Source organism: Tachyglossus aculeatus, chromosome 7, assembly GCF_015852505.1.
Source record: "Tachyglossus aculeatus isolate mTacAcu1 chromosome 7, mTacAcu1.pri, whole genome shotgun sequence".
NCBI lineage: Eukaryota > Metazoa > Chordata > Mammalia > Monotremata > Tachyglossidae > Tachyglossus > Tachyglossus aculeatus.
The window spans coordinates 6,544,312-6,566,500 of NC_052072.1; the positions used below are offsets into that span (position 1 = coordinate 6,544,312).

At 47.7% G+C, this 22,189-nt stretch overlaps 1 protein-coding gene across 5 annotated transcripts in view; it reads right to left on the bottom strand.

The window, feature by feature from the left end:
- The window catches only part of TRAK2 (trafficking kinesin protein 2), a 105,182-nt gene that overhangs the window by 62,035 nt on the left and 20,958 nt on the right, over positions 1 to 22,189 (bottom strand). For 2 of the 5 annotated variants that reach the window (XM_038749428.1, XM_038749427.1), the window contains exons 2-3: positions 20,264 to 20,533; positions 14,039 to 14,257 (exon numbers count right to left, since the gene is read on the bottom strand). In XM_038749428.1, coding sequence (XP_038605356.1) covers positions 14,039 to 14,257; positions 20,264 to 20,291 — 247 coding nt within the window. In that variant the 5' untranslated portion in view covers positions 20,292 to 20,533. Of the gene's footprint in view, positions 1 to 1,550; positions 1,868 to 14,038; positions 14,258 to 20,263; positions 20,534 to 22,189 lie in introns of those variants that run through there. The other 3 variants (XM_038749430.1, XM_038749431.1, XM_038749429.1) reach the window with 3 other exon arrangements.

Consider the following 22,189-nt stretch of genomic DNA (forward strand, 5'->3'; position numbering starts at 1 on the left):
TGACCTCATCTGCAAAATGGGGATATAGGCTGTGAGCCCCCACCGGGGACAACCTCATCACCTTGTAACCTCCCAGTGACCTCATCTGTAAAATGGGGATAAAGACTGTGAGCTCTTCCGGGGGACAACCTGATCCCCTTGTAACCTCCCTAGCGCTTGGAACAGTGCTTTGCACATAGTAAGCGCTTAATAAATGCTATTATTTATTATTATTATCTCGGGAAAGTCGCATAAGCCTTCTGGGGCTCAGTTTGCTCCTCTGCAAAGTGGGGATAAAGATCCCTACTCCGTCTCCTTCTCAGGCTGTGGGCTCTGTATGAGACGACGGACAGACAGACTGGATCTGATTTGACTATCCTGCATCTACCCCAGCGCGGAAGCAGCATGGCCTCGTCAACGGAGCACGGGCCCCGGAGTCAAAATGTCACGGCTCTGCCCACTTGCCTGCTGTGTGACCTTGGGTGAGTCCCTTTACTTCTCTGGGCCTCAGTTACCTCATCTGGAAAATGCCGGATTGAGACTGTACGCCCCGTGGGGGACACAGGACTGTGTCAGTCAATCAATCAATCGTATTTATTGAGCGCCTACTGTGTGCAGAGCGCTGTACTAAGCGCTTGGGAGGCAACATATAGAGACGGTCCCTACCCAACAGTGGGCTCACAGTCTAGAAGGGGAAGACGGATAATAAAAAAACATATTACCAAAATAAAATAAATACAATAAATATGTACAAATAAAAGAAATACATAGAATAATAAATGCGTACAAATAAAATAAATAAATACATAGAGTAATAAATATGTACAAACATATATACATGTATGCAGAGCACTGGAACACAGTATATAGTAAGTGCTCAACAATACCTTAAAAATAAAAGGAGCTTCCACTTTAAATGAGGATGCTTATTTTCCACAGTAATAATAATAATAATAATAGCATTTATTAAGCACTTAGTATGTTCAAAGCACTGTCCTAAGCGCTAGGGAGGTTACAAGCAGCGTGGCTCGGTGGAAAAGACCCCGGGCTTTGGAGTCAGAGGTCATCATCATCATCATCAATCGTATTTACTGTGTGCCGAGCACTGTACTAAGGGCTTGGGAAGTCCAAGTTGGCAACATCTAGAGACGGTCCCTACCCAACAGCGGGCTCACAGTCTAAAACGGGGAGACAGAGAACAAAACCAAACATACTAACAAAACAAAATAAATAAAATAGATATGTACAAGTAAAATAGAGTAACAAATATGTACAAGCATATATACATATATACAGGACATGTCATGGGTTCAAATCCCGGCTCCCCCAATTGTCAGCTGGGTGACTTTGGGCAAGTCACTTCACTTCTCTTAACAAATGCCATCATTACTATTACTCAATGCCCTACTTAGTTTAGGAAGGCCCGTGGGCCAAGCTCATCACCTTGTCACCTCCCCGGCGCTTAGAACAGTGCTTTGCACATAGTAAGCGCTTAACAAATGCCATCATTATTATTATTATTATCTCTCTCTCACCCCCCCCCCCCCCCACACACACACAGAGGACCTCACCTTGCAAAGCAACAGCCGCGAGCAGCTCCTCGTCTGGGTGCACGTTTTTGCCAGCTAGTGCCATTCCCCTGAAATTCCGGTCACATTCCCCGGAACCTCGCACGGAAAACCTTATACTGTGGGTTAACGTGCTGCCTTTGCCGTCTTGGTGTCCCTCACACGCTCCCACGGCTCCATAAAACAGACGGGGCACAGCTTGGCTTAATGGTCCTCCTCCTAGATAAAGAATCCTCTGGGCACGCAAGGGGTGGGGAGGGATGGAAGTGGAGGGGAGGAGTCCGCCTGCCCGGCTGAGGCAAGCCCGGGGCAGAGAAATCCAGTATTCCCGACCGGAGACAGGGTGAATCAATCAATCGATCGTATTTATTGAGCGCTCACTGTGTGCAGAGCACTGGACAAAGCGCTTGGGAAGTCCAAGTTGGCAACATCTAGAGACGGTCCCTACCCGACAGCGGGCTCACAGTCTAGAATCCATCAATCAATCAGTCAATCGTATTGATTGAGCGCTTACTGTGTGCAGAGCACTGGGAAGTCCAAGTTGGCAACATCTAGAGACGGTCCCTACCCAACAGTGGGCTCACAGTCCAGAATCAATCAATCAATTGTATTGATTGAGCGCTTACTGTGTGCAGAGCACTGCACTAAGTGCTTGGGAAGTCCAAGTTGGCAACATCTGGAGACAGTCCCTACCCAACAGTGGGCTCACAGTCTAGAATCAATCAATCAATCAATCAATCGTATTGATTGAGCGCTTACTGCGTGCAGAGCACTGGACTAAGCCGTTGGGAAGTCCAAGTTGGCAACATATAGAGACAGTCCCTACCCAACAGTGGGCTCACAGTCTAGAATCAATCAATCAATCAATCGTATTGATTGAGCGCTTACTGTGTGCAGAGCACTGGACTAAGCCCTTGGGAAGTCCAAGTTGGCAACATATAGAGACGGTCCCTACCCAACAGTGGGCTCACAGTCTAGAAGGGTATATGTTTGTACATATTTATTACTCTATTTATTTATTTGACTTGTCCATATCTATTCTATTTATTTTATTTTGTTAGTATGTTTGGTTTTGTCTCCCCCTTTTAGACTGTGAGCCCACTGTTGGGTAGGGACTGTCTCTATATGTTGCCAATTTGTACTTCCCAAGCGCTTAGTACAGTGCTCTGCACACAGTAAGCGCTCAATAAATACGATTGATGACGATGATGAATAAATACGATTGAAAAAAAAAAATTAGCCGCAAAATACGTAGACCGTAAGCTCGTCGTCAGCGGGGAATGTGTCTCTCCTGAAGTGCTCTGCCCAAAGGAAGCGCTCAATAAATATGACTGAATGACTGGATTAGAAGCAGCGTGGCTCAGTGGAAAGAGCCCGGGATTTGGAGTCAGAGGTCGTGGGTTCAAATCCCGGCTCCGCCAATTGCCAGCTGTGTGACTTTGGGCAAGTCACTTCACTTCTCTGGGCCTCAGTTCCCTCATCTGTAAAATGAGGATTAAGACTGTGAGCCCCCCACCATGGGACAACCTCATCACATTGTAACCTCCCCAGCGCTTAGAACAGTGCACTGCACATAGTAAGCACTTAATAAATGCTATCATTATTATTATTATTATTCTTACTAGCAATACTGATAAGAGGGAGATGTACAGACAGCTACTTCAGAGCAAACGGATCGAAGGAAGGAGATGCTGAAAACCGAAAACCCGTCTGGCTCTGCCTCTACCCCCCAAAAATCGACGGCCAAGTAGAAAGAACGCCAGCATGGGGATCAGAGGCTCTGGGTTCTAATCCCGGCTCTGCCAACCGTCCGCTCTGGGACCGTGGGCAAGTCATTTCCCTTCTCTGGGCCTCGGTTCCCTCATCTGTAAAATGGGGATTAAAAATGTGAGCCCCCCGTGGGATGCTCGCAACGACTGCGAGCCCGTCGTTGGGTAGGGACCGTCCCTATCTGTTGCCAATTTGTACTTACCAAGCGCTTAGTACAGTGCTCTGCACACAGTACGTGCTCAATAAATACAATTGAATAAATGAATGAATGCTAGAGGAGCTGCTTGTTCCTCAATAAATACGATTGAATGAATAAATGGATGAACGTGGGATGTGTCCAACCTGATTAGCTTGGATCTAGCCTAGGGGTTGGTACAGTCGATATATGTTGCCAAATTGTACTTCCCAAGCGCTTAGTACAGTGCTCTGCACACAGTAAGCGCTCAATAAATACGATTGAATAAATGAATGAATGCTAGAGGAGCTGCTTGCTCCTCAATAAATACGATTGAATGAATAAATGGATGAATGTGGGCTGTGTCCAACCTGATTAGCTTGGATCAAGCCTCGGGGTTGGTACAGTCGATATATGTTGCGAACTTGTACTTCCCAAGCGCTTAGTACAGTGCTCTGCACACAGTAAGCGCTCAATAAATACGATTGAATAAATGAATGAATGCTAGAGGAGCTGCTTGTTCCTCAATAAATACGATTGAATGAATAAATGGATGAATGTGGGATGTGTCCAACCTGATTAGCTTGGATCTAGCCTAGGGGTTGGTACAGTCGGTATATGTTACCAACTTGTACTTCCCAAGCGCTCAGTACAGTGCTCTGCACACAGTAAGTGCTCAATAAATACGATTGAATGAATGAATATAGCCCTATTGAGGGCTCACCTCCTCCGGGAGGCCTTCCCAGACTGAGCCCCCCTTTTCCCCTCCTCTTCCCCATCCCTCCCCAGCTCTGCCTCCTTCCCTTCCCCACAGTCCTTATATATATTTGTACATATTTATTACTTTATTTTACTTGTACATATTTACTACTCTATTTTATTAATGATGGGCATATAGCTATAATTCATTCATTCACTCATTCAATCGTATTTACTGAGCACTTACTGTGTGCAGAGCACTGTACTAAGCGCTTGGGAAGTCCAAGTTGGCAACACATGGAGACGGTCCCTACCCAATGGTGGGCTCACAGTCGAGAAGGGGGAGACAGAGAACAAAACATATTAACAAAATAAAATAAATAGAATAAATATGTACAAATAAAATAGAGTAATAAATAAAATAGAGTAATATAATATAATTCTATTTATTTTGACGGTTTTGACACCTGTCTACTTTTAGACTGTGAGCTCACTGTTGGGTAGGGACTGTCTCTATATGTTGCCAACTTGTACTTCCCAAGTGCTTAGTCCAGTGCTCTGCACACAGTAAGCGCTCAATAAATACGATTGATTGATTGTTTTGCTTTGTTCTCTGTCTCCCCCTTCTAGACTGTGACCCCACTGTTGGGTAGGGACCGTCTCTAGATTTTGCCGACTTGTACTTCCCAAGCGCTCAGTCCGGTGCTCTGCACACAGTAAGCGCTCAATAAATATGATTGAATGAATGAATGAAGTGCTTAACGAACACCAAAAAGATTATGTTTATTTATTATTATTATATTATTAATATGTTTATTAATCCTGAAAAGAGGTGCTAATACACCCCCCCCCACCACAGAACAGCCAGAATGAAGGCCTCTTGGAGGAGATGTGGGAGGGAATTTTGCAGAGAAGGCCATAGCATTTCAACGGGATCTCCAAACACCTCCTAATAAAAATGAGGTTGCTCAAAGTCAGGGGGCCTAATCAATAATCAATCAATCAATCAATCATATTTATTGAGCGCTTACTGTGTGCAGAGCACTGTACTAAGCGCTTGGGAAGTACAAGTTGGCAACATATAGAGACAGTCCCTACCCAACAGTGGGCTTACAGTCTATGGAAAGGGCACACGCCTGGAAATCAGAGGACCTGGGTTCTGATTCCGGCTCTGCCGCTTGTCTGCTGTGTGACCCCGGGCAAGTCACTTTGGTTCTCTGGGCCTCAGTTCCCTTACCTGCAAAATGGGGATTCGATACCTGACGAAGCCCTCTTTTATGGCATTTGTAAGCGCTTACTATGGGCCCGGCACTGTTCTAAGTGCTGGGGCAGATTCATTCATTCAATCGTATTTACTGAGCACTTACTGTGTGCAGAGCACTGTACTAAGCGCTTGGGAAGTACAAGTTGGCGATATATAGAGACAGTGGGCTCACAGTCTAGAAGGTTGGACAGAGTCCGAGTCCACGTCCCACATGGGGTTCAAAAGTCTTAATCCCCACTCTGTTCTCCCCCTGACTTTGATTGTGAGCCCCATATGGCACCTGATTATCTTGTATCTTTGCCAGCGACTAGTACAGTGCTTCGGTTTCGTGGCTCACTGGAAAGAGCCCGGGCTTTGGAGTTCATGGGTTCAAATCCCGGCTCTGCCAATGGTCAGCTGTGTGACTTTGGGCAAGTCACTTCACTTCTCTGGGCCTCAGTTCCCTCATCTGGAAAATGGGGATGAAGACGGTGAGACCCCCATGGGACAACCTGATTATCTTGTAAACTCCCCAGCGCTTAGAACAGTGCTTTGCACATAGTAAGCACTTAATAAATGCCATCATCATCATCATGAAGACACATCTCCTCCAAGAGGCCTTCCCTGACTGAGCCCTCTTTTCCTCATCTGTAAAATGGGGATGAAGACTGTGATCACCTTGTTACCTCTCCAGCGCTTAGAACAGTGCTTTGCACATAGTAAGCACTTAATAAATGCCATTATTATTATTATTATTATTATTATTATTCCTTTTCTTCAACTCCTGTGCCACCCTGACTTGCTCCCTTCATTCATTCCCCACCTCCTAACCCCACAGCACTTACGTCCACATCTGTCTTTCATTTATTTATATTACAATGTCCACCTCCTCCTCTAGACTGCAAGCTTGTTGTGGGCAGGGAATGCATCTGTTAGAGAAGCAGCGTGGCTCAGTGGAAAGAGCCCGGGCTTTGGAGTCCGCGGTCATGGGTTCAAATTCCGGCTCCGCCAGTTGTCAGATGTGTGACTTTGGGCACATCACTTAATAATAATAATAATAATGGTATTTGTTGAGTGCTTACTATGTGCAAAGCACTGTTCTAAGCGCTGGGGGGTCACAAGGTGATCAGGATGCCCACGTGGGGCTCACCGTCTTAATCCCCATTTTACAGATGAGGTAACTGAGGCCCAGAGAAGTGAAGTGACTTGCCCAAAGTCACACAGCTGACAATGGACAGAGCCGGGATTTGAACCCATGCCCTTTGACTCCAAAGCCCAGGCTCTTTCCACTGAGCCACGCTGCTAACTTCACTTCTCTGGGCCTCAGTTCCCTCATCTGTAAAATGGGGATGAAGACTGGGAGCCCCACGTGGGACAACCTGATCACCTTGCATCCCCTCAGTGCTTAGAACAGTGTTTTAGACTGTGAGCCCACTGTTGGGTAGGGACCGTCTCTATATGTTGCCAACTTGTACTTCCCCAGCGCTTAGTCCAGTGCTCTGCACACAGTAAGCGCTCAATAAATACGATTGATTGATTGTACATAGTAAGCGCTTAACAAATACCATCATCATCATTATTATTCATTCACTCCTTCATTCCATCGTATTTATTGAGCGCTTACGGTGTGCAGAGCACTGTTATTATTATACTGTTGTACTGTCGTCTCCCAAGAGCTCAGTCCAGTGCTCTGCACAGAGTGAGCGCTCAGTAAATACGGCTGACTGACAGGCACATAGTAAACGCTCAATAAAAGCCAAAGTTGACTCAAGTCTTGGCAATGAGGCAAAGTACAATGACCCAGACCTTGAAACTCCAATCAGGGCCACATCAGATGGCAAGACGGGCATCTGAATGGAGTCTACTACGTAAGCCAGCCTGCCGGCAATGAAACTATTCTGCGGGACGGATTAACAGCCAGAAGGGATTAACGGCTGCGGGGTTGAGTAATCGAAAGCAAAGGGCAGGCGGGGGAAAAAAAAAAAATAATGGCATTTTTTAAGCGCTTACTATTATTTTGTTAGTATGTTTAGTTTCGTTCTCCGTCTCCCCCTTTTAGACTGTGAGCCCACCGCTGGATGGGGACTGTCTCTCTATGTTGCCAACTTGGACTTCCCAAGCGCTTAGTACTTCCCGGCTCCACCCCATGTCTGCTGTGTGACCTTGGGCAAGTCACTTAACTTCTCTGAGCCTCAGTTCCCTCATCTGTAAAATGGGGATGAAGACTGTGAGCCCCACGGGGGACAACCTGATCACCTTGTATTCCCCCAGCGCTTAGAACAGTGCTTTGCATAGTAAGCGCTTAACAAATGCCATCATTATTATTAGTAGTAGTAGTAGTACAGTGCTCTGCACACAGTAAGCGCTCAACAAATACGACTGATTGACTGATTGATTGCAAAGCACTGTTCTAAGCGCTGGGGAGGTTACAAGGTGATCAGGTTGTCCCACGGGGGGGCTCACAGTCTTCATCCCCATTTTACAAATGAGGGAACTGAGGCCCAGAGAAGCGAAGTGACTTGCCCAAAGTCACACGGCTGACAACTGGCGGAGCCAGGATTTGAACCCATGACCCCTGACTCCAAAGCCCGGGCTCTTTCCACTGAGCCACGGCAGTATGTATATTGTGAGTGGCCCACAACTGATTTTTAGACTGTGATTTTTAGACTGTGAGCCCACTGTTGGGTAGGGACCGTCTCTATATGCTGCCAACTTGTACTTCCCAAGCGCTTAGTCCAGTGCTCTGCACACAGTAAGCGCTCAATAAATACGATTGATTGATTGATTTAGCGGGCTGAGAGTTCACAATCGATAAAGTACCAAATCACAACAACAACAATAATGATGATGATGATAGCATTTGTTAAGCACCTACTGCGTGTCAGGTACTAAGCGCTGGGGTGGATACGAGCAAATCGGGTTGGATACGTGTCGGGCTCACAGTCTCAATCCCCATTTTACAGATGAGGGAACTGTCTCCATATGTTGCCAACTTGTACTTCCCAAGCGCTTAGTACAGTGCTCTGCACACAGTAAGCGCTCAATAAATACAATTGATGATGACGATGATGATGAAGTGACCTCTCAATCCCCATTTTACAGATGAGGGAACTGAAGCCCAGAGAAGTGACCTACCCAAGGTCACCCGGCAGACAAGTGGCAGAGACAGGATTGGATCCCACGACCTTCTGACTCCCAGGCTCTCTAATAATAATAATAATAATAATAATAATGAAGGCATTTGTTAAGCGCTTACTATGTGCAAAGCACTGTTCTAAGCGCTGGGGAGGCTACAAGGTGATCAAGTTGTCCTACAAGGGGATCACAGTCTTTATCCCCATTTTACAGATGAGGTCACTGAGGCACAGAGAATAATAATAATAATGACGGCATTTGTTAAGCGCTTACTATGTGCGAAGCACTGTTCTAAGCATTGAGGGGGATACAAGGCGATCGGGTTGTCCCACGTGGGGCTCACAGTCTTCATCCCCATTTTACAGATGAGGTCACTGAGGCACAGAGAATAATAATAACAATAATGACGGCATTTGTTAAGCGCTTACTATGTGCGAAGCACGGTTCTAAGCACCGAGGGGGATACAAGGTGATTGGGTTATCCCATGTGGGGCTCACAGTCTTCATCCCCATTTTACAGATGAGGTCACTGAGGCACAGAGAATAATAATAACAATAATGACGGCATTTGTTAAGCACTTACTGTGTGCGAAGCACTGTTCTAAGCACTGAGGGGGATACAAGGTGATCGGGTTGTCCCACGTGGGGCTCACAGTCTTCATCCCCATTTTACAGATGAGGTCACTGAGGCACAGGGAATAATAATAATAATGATGGCATTTGTTTGAAGCACTGTTCTAAGCACCGAGGGGGATACAAGGTGATCGGGTTGTCCCAGGTGGGGCTCACAGTCTTTGTCCCCACTTTACAGATGAGGTCACTGAGGCACAGAGAATAATAATAACAATAATGACGGCATTTGTTAAGCGCTTACTATGTGTGAAGCCCTGTTCTAAGCACCGAGGGGGATACAAGGTGATCGGGTTGTCCCACGTGGGGCTCCCAGTCTTCATCCCCATTTTACAGATGAGGTCACTGAGGCTCAGGGAAGTTAAGTGACTTGCCCAAGGTCACACAGCAGACGTGTGGTGGAGCGGGGAGTCAAGTGAAGTGACTTGCCCAAAGCTGGCGATTGGCGGAGCTGGGATTTGAACCCACGACCACCGACTCCGAAGCCCGGGCTCTTCTCTCCCCTGAGCCCCGCTGCTTCGATCCACTAGGCCCTGCTGCTTCTCAAAGACTTGAGAAGGGCAGCAGAGCTTGAGGCAAAATGGAGAAGGCGGCCGCCTGCCCAGCAGTTAAGAAATGCCAGGACAGAGGACTCGGGAGACAGGGCGAGGCGTGGCTCGGGGAATCGAGGCAAGGGCGGCATGCCACGCACGGCAAAGCGATGAGCAATGGCTCAGAGGCAGATGACACCAGATGAGATGAGACTGACCGCTTACTAGGTGCAAGGGCACTGTACTACGCTCTTGGGAGAGTGGAATATACCAGACACGCAGAAAGTCTACACGCGCTGCCTCGAATTCCTCAACACCAACTCTCTCCTCGCCCCCCTCCAGTCTGGCTTCCGTCCCCTACATTCCACGGAAACTGCCCTCTCAAAGGTCACCGATGACCTCCTGCTTGCCAAATCCAACGGCTCCTACTCTGTCCTAATCCTCCTCGACCTCTCAGCTGCCTTTGACGCTGTGGCCCACCCCCTTCTCCTCAACACGCTATCCGACCTTGGCTTCACAGACTCCGTCCTCTCCCGGTTCTCCTCTTATCTCTCCGGTCGTTCTTCCTCAGTCTCTTTTGCAGGCTCCTCCTCCCCCTCCCATCCTCTCACTGTGGGGGTTCCCCAAGGTTCAGTGCTTGGTCCCCTTCTGTTCTCGATCTACACTCACTCCCTCGGTGACCTCATTCGCTCCCACGGCTTCAACTATCACCTCTCCGCTGATGACACCCAGATCTCCATCTCTGCCCCTGCTCTCTCCCCCTCCCTCCAGGCTCGCATCTCCTCCTGCCTTCGGGACATCTCCGTCTGGATGTCCGCCCGCCACCTAAAACTCAACATGTCCAAGACCGAACTCCTTGTCTTCCCTCCCAAACCCTGCCCTCTCCCTGACTTTCCCATCACTGTAGACGGCACTACCATCCTTCCCGTCTCACGAGCCCGCGACCTCGGTGTCGTCCTCAACTCCGCTCTCTCGTTCACCCCTCACATCCAAGCTGTCACCAAAACCTGCCGGTCTCACCTCCGCAGCATCCGGTCGGACCCAATCCCTGTCCCACAGGCAGCTCACAGCCTTCATCCCCATTTGACAGGTGAGGTAACTGAGGCCCAGAGAATTGAGCAACTTGCCCAAGGTCACACAGCTGACAAATGACAGAATTAGAACCCAGGTCTTTCTGATTCCCAGGCCTGTGCCCTCTCCCTTAGGCCACGCTACTTCCCGTTGGGTCACCGTGTGACGTCACCCTCCCTGGGGACGCAGGGGGGACAGTGGCTTGACACACACATTTTAACTAGCAATCAATCAGTAAGTGCTTAGTACAGTGTTCTGCCCACAGGAAGCACTCAATAAATACAACTGAATGAATGAATAACTTTACGGAGCACTCACTGTGTGCAGAGCACTGTACTAAACGCTTGGGAGTGAACCACACACCAGAGCCGGTACTCACTTTCCCTGTCCGCAACGAGCTTCCGATCTAGAGGGGGAGTGGGAGCATTTGACACTCAGTTCATTCATTGATTCAATCGTATTTACTGAGCGCTTACTGTGTGCAGAGCACTGGACTAAGCGCTTGGGAAGTACAAGTCGGCCACATATAGAGACGGTCCCTACCCAACAGTGGGCTCACAGTCTAGAAGGGGGAGACAGACAGCAGAACAAAACATGGAGACGGGTGTCCAAATCGTCAGAACAAATAGAATTAAAGCTAGATGCACATCATTAACAAAATAAATAGTAAATATGTACAAGTAAAATAGAAAAATAAATCTGTACAAATATATATACAAGTGCTGTGGGGAGGGGAAGGAGGTAGGGTGGGAGGGATGGGGAGGAGGAGAGGAAAAAGGGGGCTCAGTGTGGGAAGGCCTCCTGGAGGAGGGGAGCTCTCAGTAGGGCTTGGAAGGGAGGAAGAGAGCGAGCTTGGCGGATGTGCGGAGGGAGGGCGTTCAATACAGTTCTTCATTGTACCATGGGGCTGTGTTATTGAGGAGCCACTTGCGTTTTGTTTCTTTTTAAAACTGTATTTCTTAAGAACTCACTATGTGTCAAACACTGTTCTAAGCGCTGGGGTAGGTATGTGTTAATTAATAATACTAATATTAATGGCATTTATTAAGCGCTTACTATGTGCAAAGCACTGTTCTAAGCGCTGGGGGAGGTTACCAAGGTGATCAGGTTGTCCCACGGGGGGCTCAAAGTCTTCATCCCCATTTTACAGATGAGGTAACTGGGGCTCAGAGAAGTTAAGTGACTTGCCCAAAGTCACACAGCTGACAATTGGCAGAGCCGGGATTTGAACCCATGACCTCTGACTCCAAAGCCCGGGCTCTTCCCACTGAGCCACGCTGCTTCTCTGCTTCTCTAGATCAGATCCAGTCCCTCCCGGGGCTCCCATTCTAAGTAGCAGGGAGAACTGGTATTTAATCCCCATTTTACAGTTGAGGAAACTGAGGCACAAAGATGTGAAGTGACTTGCCTAAGGTGACACAGCATCACTCCTGATGCTGAGGGACCAGAAGGGGAGCTGTGGTGGGTGTTGTCACGGTGACCAGAAAAAAAAACTGATTCCGTCAGCTCCTCGCCCCGAGTCACTGGGAGGCTGGGCCGGCCAAATCAATCAATCAATCAATCGTATTTATTGAGCGCTTACTGTGTGCAAAGCACTGTACTAAGCGCTTGGGAAGTCCAAGTTGGCAACATATAGAGAAAGTCCCTACCCAACAGTGGGCTCGCAGTCTAGAAGGGGGAGACAGGCAACAAAACAAAACATATTAACAAAATAAAATACATAGAATAAATATGTACAAATAAAATAAATAGACTAATAAATTCATACAAACATATAGACAAATATGCAGAGCACTGGAACACAGTATATAGTAAGTGCTCAACAATACCTTAAAAATAAAAGGAGCTTCCACTTTAAATCAGGATGCTTATTTTCCACAGTAATAATAATAATAATAGCATTTATTAAGCACTTAGTATATGCAAAGCACTGTTCTAAGCGCTAGGGAGGTTACAAGCAGCGTGGCTCAGTGGAAAAGAGCCCGGGCTTTGGAGTCAGAGGTCATGGGTTCAAATCCCGGCTCCACCAATTGTCAGCTGGGTGACTTTGGGCAAGTCACTTCACTTCTCTAGGCCTCAGTTCCCTCATCTGGAAAACGGGGATTAAGACTGTGAACCCCCTGTGGGACAACTGATCACCTTGTAACCTTCCTAACGCTTAGAACAGTGCTCTGAACATAGTAAGCGCTTAACAAATACCATCATCATTATTATTATTATGTTTATTTTCCACAGTAGTAATAATAATAATATTCATTCATTCATTCAATCGTATTTATTGAGTGCTTACTGTGTGCAGAGCACTGTACTAAGCGCTTGGGAAGTACAAGTTGGCAACATATAGAGATGGTCCCTATCCAACAACAGGCTCACAGTCTAGAAGGGGGAGACAGAAAACGGAACAAAACATGTAGACAGGTGTCAAAACCATCAGAATAAATAGAATTATAGTTACGTGTGCATCATTAACAAAATATAGTAAATATGTATAAGTAAAAGAGAGTAATAAATCCGTACAAATATATACAAGTGCTGTGGGGAGGGGAAGGAGGTACGGTGTGGGGGATGGGGAGGAGGAGAGGAAAAAGGGGGCTCAGTGTGGGAAGGCCTCTTGGAGGAGGTGAGCTCTCAGTAGGGCTTTGAAGGGAGGAAGAGGGCTAGTTTAATAAATAATAGCATTTATTAAGCGCTTACTATGTGCAAAGTACTGTTCTAAGCGCTAGGGAGGTTACAAGGGGATCAGGTTGTCCCCCGGGGGGGCTCACAGTCTTCATCCCCATTTTACAGATGAGGTCACTAGGAGGTTCCAAGGTGATCAGGTTGTCCCCCGGGGGGGCTCACAGTCTTTATCCCCATTTTGCAGATGAGGTCACTGAGGCCCAGAGAAGTATTAGCCTGTACTGGACACACAGGGACTGTGTCCAACCTGATAAGCTTGTATCTGCCCCAGCGCTCAGTACAGTGCCTGGCACATAGTTCCCTCATCTGGAAAATGGGAATGAAGACTGGGAGCCCCCCGTGGGACAACCTGATCACCTTGCAACCTTCCCAGCGCTTAGAACAGTGCTTTGCACATAGTAAGCGCTTAATAAATGCCATCATCACATAGCAAGCGCTTACCAAATACTATTAAAAAGAGGGAGGGAGTGACGGGCACCCCAAAGTGGCCCGTGGCCCCGACCCTCCCAGGGCGGCTCTGTGCCCGCCGGGGGCCCGCGCGCCGTCAGGAATTACTCACTCATGTATCGGAAGGTCTCCTGGGCCAGGAGCGGGGAGATGGGGGCGGCGGGGGGCGGCGGGGAGCCCGGGGGGCCCTCGAACCCGGACCCCGGGGCCCGGCTCCAGTCCCGGTGCTGGTAGAGATACAGGGCGTCGGCCCGCAGCCTGTACTGGGGCAGCTGGTCCTCCAGCAGGCTCACCAGCTCCACTTCGGGCAGGTCTTCCTCCGGGCCCGCGCCTGCCAAAGCAATCCATCCATCAATCAATCAATCGTATTTATTGAGCGCTCACTGTGTGCAGAGCACTGGACTGAGCGCTTGGGAAGTCCAAGTTGGCAACATCTAGAGACGGTCCCGACCCAACAGTGGGCTCCCCGTACCTCGTTCTCGCCTGTCCCGCCGTCGACCCCCGGCCCACGTCATCCCCCGGGCCTGGAATGACCCCAATCCCTGTGCCCATCTGCCAAGCTCGCTCTCTTCCTCCCTTCAAGGCCCTACTGAGAGCTCACCTCCTCCAGGAGGCCTTCCCAGACTGAGCCCCTTCCTTCCTCTCCCCCTCATCCCCCTCTCCACCCCCCCATCTTACCTCCTTCCCTTCCCCACAGCACCTGTATATATGTATATATATTTGTACAGATTTATTACTCTATTTTACTTGTACATATCTATTCTATTTATTTTATTTTGTTAGTACGTTTCGTTTTGTTCTCTGTCTCCCCCTTTTAGACTGTGAGCCCACTGCTGGGTAGGGACTGTCTCTATATGTTGCCAACTTGCACTTCCCAAGCGCTTAGTACAGTGCTCTGCACACAGTAAGCGCTCAATAAATACGATTGATGATGATGATGATGATCTAGAAGACAAGAGGAGGGGTTAGAAAGGGGGGCGCGGACGGGTCGATCCGTCCCACTGACCGAGCGCTCGGGAGGGCCCGACACCCCGGAGTTGGCCGACGCGCTCCCGGGCCCCGCGCGGGGCAGTGGGGCTCAGTGGAAAGAGCCCGGGCTTGGGAGTCAGAGGTCAGGGGTTCTAATCCCGGCTCCGCCGCTTGTCTGCTGTGTGACTTTGGGCAAGTCACTTCACCTCTCTGGGCCTCAGTTACCTACCTATAAAAGGGGGATAATAATAATGATGATGATGGCATTTATTAAGCGCTTACTATGTGCAAAGCATTGTCCTAAGCGCTGGGGAGGTTACAAGGTGATCAGGTTGTCCCACAGAGGGCTCACAGTCTTCATCCCCATTTTCCAGATGAGGGAACTGAGGCCCAGAGAAGTGAAGTGACTTGCCCAAAGTCACCCAGCTGACAACTGGCGGAGCCGGGATTTGAACCCATGACCTCCGACTCCAAAGCCCGGGTTCTTTCCACTGAGCCAAGCTGCTTGCACTTACTCTCTGCAAGACACTGTACTAAGCACCGGGGTAGACACACGATAATAGGGTTGGACAAAGTCCCTCTCCTCCCTGAGGCTCACAGACTTAATCCCCATTTTACAGAGAAGCAGCGTGGCTCGGTGGAAAGAGCCCGGGCTTTGGAGTCCGAGGTCACGGGTTCAAATCCCGGCTCCGCCAACTCAGCTGTGTGACAAGTCACTTCACTTCTCTGGGCCTCAGTTCCCTCATCTGTAAAAGGGGGATGAAGACTGCGAGCCCCCCGTGTGATAACCTGATCACGTTGTAACTTCCCCAGCGCATAGAACAGTTCTTTGCATATAGTAAGTGCTTAATAAATGCCATTATTATTATTGTTATTATTATTATTATTATTATTATAAGGGCTGGATTTTTTTAACCCCTGACCTGTCTGTGACTACTGTGGCTGCTTCTACAAAGAAATAATCCCAGCTCCCCCACTTGCCTGCTCTGTCACCTTGGCAAGTCACTTCACTTCCCTGGGCTTCGTCTACCTCCTGAGCCCCACATAATAATAATGTTGGTATTTGTTAAGCGCTTATTATGTGCAGAGCACTGTTCTAAGCGCTGGGGGGAACACAAGGAGATGAGGTTGTCCCCCGTGGGGCTCCCAGTCTTCATCCCCATTTTACAGATGAGGGAACTGAGGCCCAGAGAAGTGAAGTGACTCGCCCAAGGTCACACAGCAGACATGTGGGGGAGGCGGGACTCGAACCCATGACCTCTGACTCCCAAGCCCGCCCTCTTTCCACTGAGCCACGCTGCTTCTCTACATGGGACATGGACTATGGTCAACCTGATTAGCTTCCATCAACCCCAGTGTTTATACGTGAGCCCACTGTTGGGTAGGGACCGGCTCTATATGTTGCCAACTTGTACTTCCCAAGCGCTCAGTACAGTGCTCTGCACACAGTAAGCACTCAATAAATACGACTGAACGAATGAATGAAGTATGTACGTATTTATTACCCTATTTATTATTACTCTATCTCTATTACTCTACTATTATTACTCTATTTATTTAATGTGTACATATTTATTCTATTCATTTTATTTTGTTAATATGTTTTGTTTTGTTCTCTGTCTCCTCCTTCTAGACTGTGAGCCCGCTGTTGGGTAGGCACTGTCTCTATACGTTGCCAACTTGTACTTCCCAAGCGCTTAGTCCAGTGCTCTGCACACAGTAAGCGCTCAATACATACGACTGAATGAATGAATGAAAGAATGAATAGGGACCATCTCTATATGTCGCTGACTTGTACTTCCCAAGCGCTTAGTACCGTACCCTGCACACAGTAAGCGCTCAATAAATACGACTGAATGAATGAATAGGGACCGTCTTTATATGTCGCCGACTTGTACTTCCCAAGCACTTAGTACAGTACCCTGCACACAGTAAGCACTCAATAAATACGACTGAATGAATGAATAAAAAACAAAGTAAAAATAGGAGAGAGAGAAAAGAGGAGTTCAGTTCAGGCTTCTACCTCATCCTCCACTCAGCCACTCAGCGTGGCTGAGTGGAAAGAGCCCGTGCTTGGGAGTCAGAGGTCATGGGTTCGAATCTCGGCTCCGCCACTTGTCAGCTGTGTGACTTTGGGCAGGTCACTTCACTTCTCTGGGCCTCAGTTACCTCGTCTGAAAAACGGGGATTAAGACCATGAGCCCCACGTGGGACAACCTGATCACCTTGTATCCCCCCAGTTTTTAGAACAGTGCTTGGCACATAGTACTTCCCAAGCGCTTAGTACAGTGCTCTGCACACAGTAAGCTCTCAATAAATACGATTGAATGAATGAACAAATGCCATTATTATTATCCCACTCACTCCAAAGCTAGCCAGAGGCTTCTCATTCATTCAATCATATTTACTGAACGCTTACTGTGTGAAGAGCACTGTACTACGCACTTGGAAAGCACAACTCGGCAATCGACGGAGACAATCCCTACACAACAACGGGCTTTTCTCCTTACCAAGGCGACAGAGGGAACGTTTCTGCTCATTTTGTTGTGCTGTCCTTTCCCAGGTGCTTAGTACAGTGCTCTGCACGTAGTAAGTGCTCACTGCAAAGCACTGATTGATTGAAACCTGTCCACATGTTATATTTTGTTCTCTGTCTCCCCTTTCTAGACTGTGAGCCCACTGTTTGGTAGGGACTGTCTCTATATGTTGCCAATTTGGACTTCCCAAGCGCTTAGTCCAGTGCTCTGCACACAGTAAGTGCTCAATAAATACGATTGATTGATTGAAACAGAAACGAATCCCAATTCTCGGAGCAAAAGATCTCCTTGAGCTCGAGAGAAATCCGAAAGCCGTCCTCAAACAGCCTCCTATATAGCTGCATTGTGCCCTCCAGCCCCAGAGAGCAAGCAGTTAATCGAGGCCATCAATCAGTCAATTCTGGTCGAGAAGCAGTGTTGCCTAGTGGATAGAGCACGGGCCGAAGAGTCAGAGGACCTGGGTTCTAATCCCGGTTCCACCACACGACCTTGGGGAAGTCACTTCGCTTCTCTGTGCCTCAGTTCCCTCATTTGTAAAACGGGGATTAAGACCGTGAGCCCCATGTGGGATAATGTCCCACCTGATTAGCTTGTCTCTGCCCCAAAAAGCACTTAAAAAATGCCATTAAAATAACAAACAAAAGAAAAAAAAAAAAGGGCCCTGAACCCCAGCAGCAGAGCGGAAAGAATTTCTTTCCTGGACATCAAACCGAGAAACCCCGGGAAGGTTTAAGGTCTCGGCCTTCAGGCTGCTGATTACAGTCCCGGCAGGATTGGCACAGCGTGATTATTATTATTATCAGTAATCAATCAATCAATTGTATTTATTGAGCGCTGACTGTGTGCAGAGCACTGGACTAAGTGCTTGGGAAGTACAAGTTGGCAACATCTAGAGACAGTCCCTACCCAACAGTGGGCTCACGGTCTAAAAGGGGGAGACGGACAACAAAACCAAACATACTAACAAAATAAAAGAAATAGAATAGATATGTACAAGTAAAATAAATACATAAATAGAGAAGCAGCGTGGCTCAGTGGAAAGAGTCCGGGCTTGAGAGTCAGAGGTTATGCGTTCATTCATTCATTCAATCGCATTTATTCCTTCCTCTCCCCCTCGTCCCCCTCTCCATCCCCCCCATCTTACCTCCTTCCCTTCCCCACAGCACCTGTATATATGTATATATGTTTGTACAGATTTATTACTCCATTTATTTATTTATTTATTTTACTTGTACATATCTATTCATTTTATTTTGTTAGTACGTTTGGTTTTGTTCTCTGTCTCCCCCTTTTAGACTATGAGCCCACTGTTGGGTAGGGACTGTCTCTCTATGTTGCCAATTTGTACTTCCCAAGCGCCTAGTACAGTGCTCTGCACATAGTAAGCGCTCAATAAATACGATTGATGATGATGATGATGATTTATTGAGTGCTTACCGTGTGCAGAGCACTGTACTAAGCGCTTGGGAAGTACAAGTTGGGAACATAGAGAGACGGTCCCTACCCAACGACGGGCTCACTGTCTAGAAGAGCGGGTTCAAATCCCAGCTCTGCCAATTGTCAGCTGTGTGACTTTGGGCAAGTCACTTCAATCAATCAATCAATCAATCGTATTTATTGAGCACTTACTGTGTGCACAGCACTGTACTAAGTGCTTGGGAAGTCCAAGCTGGCAACATCTAGAGACAGTCCCTACCCAACAGTGGGCTCACAGTCTAAAAGGGGGAGACAGACAACAAAACCAAACATACTAACAAAATAAAAGAAATAGAATAGATATGTACAAGTAAAATACATGAATAGAGAAGCAGCGTGGCTCAGTGGAAAGAGCCTGGGCTTGAGAGTCAGAGGTTATGGGTTCATTCATTCATTCACTCATTCATTCATTCAATCGTATTTATTGAGCGCTTACTGTGTGCAGAGCACTGTACTAAGCGCTTGAGAAGTACAAGTTGGGAACATAGAGAGACGGTCCCTACCCAACAGTGGGCTCACAGTCTAGAAGAGCGGGTTCAAATCCCAGCTCTGCCAATTGTCAGCTGTGTGACTTTGGGCAAGTCACTTCAATCAATCAATCAATCAATCAATCAATCGTATTTATTGAGCGCTTACTGTGTGCAGAGCACTGGACTAAGCGCTTGGGAAGTCCAAGTTGGCAACATCTAGAGACAGTCCCTACCCAACAGTGGGCTCACAGTCTAAAAGGGGGAGACAGGGAACAAAACCAAACATACTAACAAAATAAAAGAAATAGAATAGATATGTACAAGTAAAATAAATGGAGAAGCAGCGTGGCTCAGTGGAAAGAGCCCGGGCTTGAGAGTCAGAGGTTATGGGTTCATTCATTCATTCATTCATTCATTCAATCGTATTTATTGAGCGCTTAGTGTGTGCAGAGCACTGTACTAAGCGCTTGAGAAGTACAAGTTGGGAACATAAAGAGACGGTCCCTACCCAACGACGGGCTCACTGTCTAGAAGAGCGGGTTCAAATCCCAGCTCAGCAAATTGTCAGCTGTGTGACTTTGGGCAAGTCACTTCAATCAATCAATCGTATTTATTGAGCGCTTACTGTGTGCAGAGCACTGTCCTAAGCGCTTGGGAAGTCCAAGCTGGCAACATATAGAGACGGTCCCTACCCAACAGTGGGCTCACAGTCTAGAAGGGGGCCGTCACTTCTCTGTGCCTCAGTTCCCTCCTCTGTAAAATGGGGATGAAGACTGGGAGCCCCCCAGTGGGACAACCTGATCACCTTGTAACCTCTCCAGCGCTTTGCACGTAGTAAGCGCTTAATAAATGCCATCACTATTATTATTATTAACAACAACTCACTGGTGACGCTCGCCAGATTGCTATTCATGAGGTTCGTTGGTCCCGGTGCCAGAGGTGAGGAAAGGGCATCTGGGAGGGCAGGTCCAGCACGAGGCTCGCTCTAGATGAGGTGGACAGCTGGGGTTTAGGCCAGTGGGCGACCAGAAGACCCCCCAGGCCACGGGCAGCCGCGGGGGGGGGGGATCCGGCCGTCCCGGGGGCCGGGCCGCGTCGCTCAGTCCCGCCCGAAGGCCCGGCTTCCAGAAAGCGCCATCGTCAACGGATCGTCACCTAGGGCGAAACAGAGGCAAGTTGAGACCCTGGTTTCCCCGGCTCCTCTGGGTGGTCAGTGGAATCGTCTTCTGCCCCGAGGAACCCAAGCCCTTCAGAAACTAATAATAATAATAATAATAATTGGCGTTTGCTAAGCGCTTACTACGTGCCAAGCACTGTTCTAAGCCCTGGGGAGGTTACAAGGTGATCAGGGTGCCCCACGGGGGGCTCACAGTCTTAATTCCCGTTTTAATCAATCAATCAATCGTATTTATTGAGCGCTTACTGTGCGCAGAGCACTGGACTAAGCGCTTGGGAAGTCCAAGTTGGCAACATAGAGAGACGGTCCCTACCCAACAGTGGGCTCACAGTCTAAAAGGGGGAGACAGAGAACAAAACCAAACCTACTAACAAAATAAAATAAATAGAATAGATATGTACAAGTAAAATAGAGTAATAAATAGGTCCAAACATATGTACATATATACAGGTACAGTTACAGTTACAGATGCGGTAACTGAGGCCCAGAGAAGTGAAGTGACAAAGTCTCTCTTTGTGGCTGAATTGTAGCTTCCAAGCGCTTAGAACAGTGCTCTGCACATAGTAAGCGCTCAATAAATGATTGAATGAATGAATGACCTCTCTGGTATTCTCCCAAGCACACAGCATAGGACTCTGCACCCGGTGAAGCGCTCAGTAGATAATAATAATGGTTTTTAAGTGCTCACTCTAGAAGTCCCACAGCTGACAACTGGCGGAGCCGGGATCTGAACCCGTGACCTCCGACTCCAAAGCCCAGGCTCTTTCCACCGAGCCACGCTGCTTCATTTTCCCATGGCAAATGGAAGAGGAAGTCCTAAAAATATCCCCAGTTTAAGAAATTGAGTGAGGCAGGCTGAAAATTCCCGAGTCTTCATTGCTTCCGCTGGCCACGGCCCAGGGGGAGAGAAAATCGAGTTGGAGTAGACTGAGTGACACCTTTTAAGCCTTTTAATCTGTGAGCCCACTGTTGGGTAGGGACCGTCTCTAGATGTTGCCAACTTGGACTTCCCAAGCGCTTAGTACAGTGCTCTGCACACAGTAAGCGCTCAATAAAGACGATTGATTGATGGTATCTACCCCAACACTTAGAACGGGGCTTGGCACCTGTACATATCTATTCTATTTATTTTATTTTGTTAGTATGTTTGGTTTTGTTCTCTGTCTCCCCCTTTTAGACTGTGAGCCCACTGTTGGGTAGGGACTGTCTCTAGATGTTGCCAACTTGGACTTCCCAAGCGCTTAGTACAGTGCTCTGCACACAGTAAGCGCTCAATAAATTCGATTGATTGATTGATTGCTTTGCACATAGTAAGCGCTTAATAAATGCCATTATTATTGTTATTATTCTCTGGGCCTCAGTGACCTCAACTGTAAAATGGACATTAAGACTGTGAGCCCCCCCTTGGGACAACCTGATTACCTTGTATCTACCCCCAGTGCTTAGAACAGTATTCTATTTATTTTATTTTGTTAGTATGCTTGGTTTTGTTCTCTGTCTCCCCCTTTTAGACTGTGAGCCCACTGTTGGGTAGGGACTGTCTCTATATGTTGCCAATTTGTACTTCCCAAGCGCTTAGTACAGTGCTCTGCACATAGTAAGCGCTCAATAAATACGATTGTTGATGATGATGA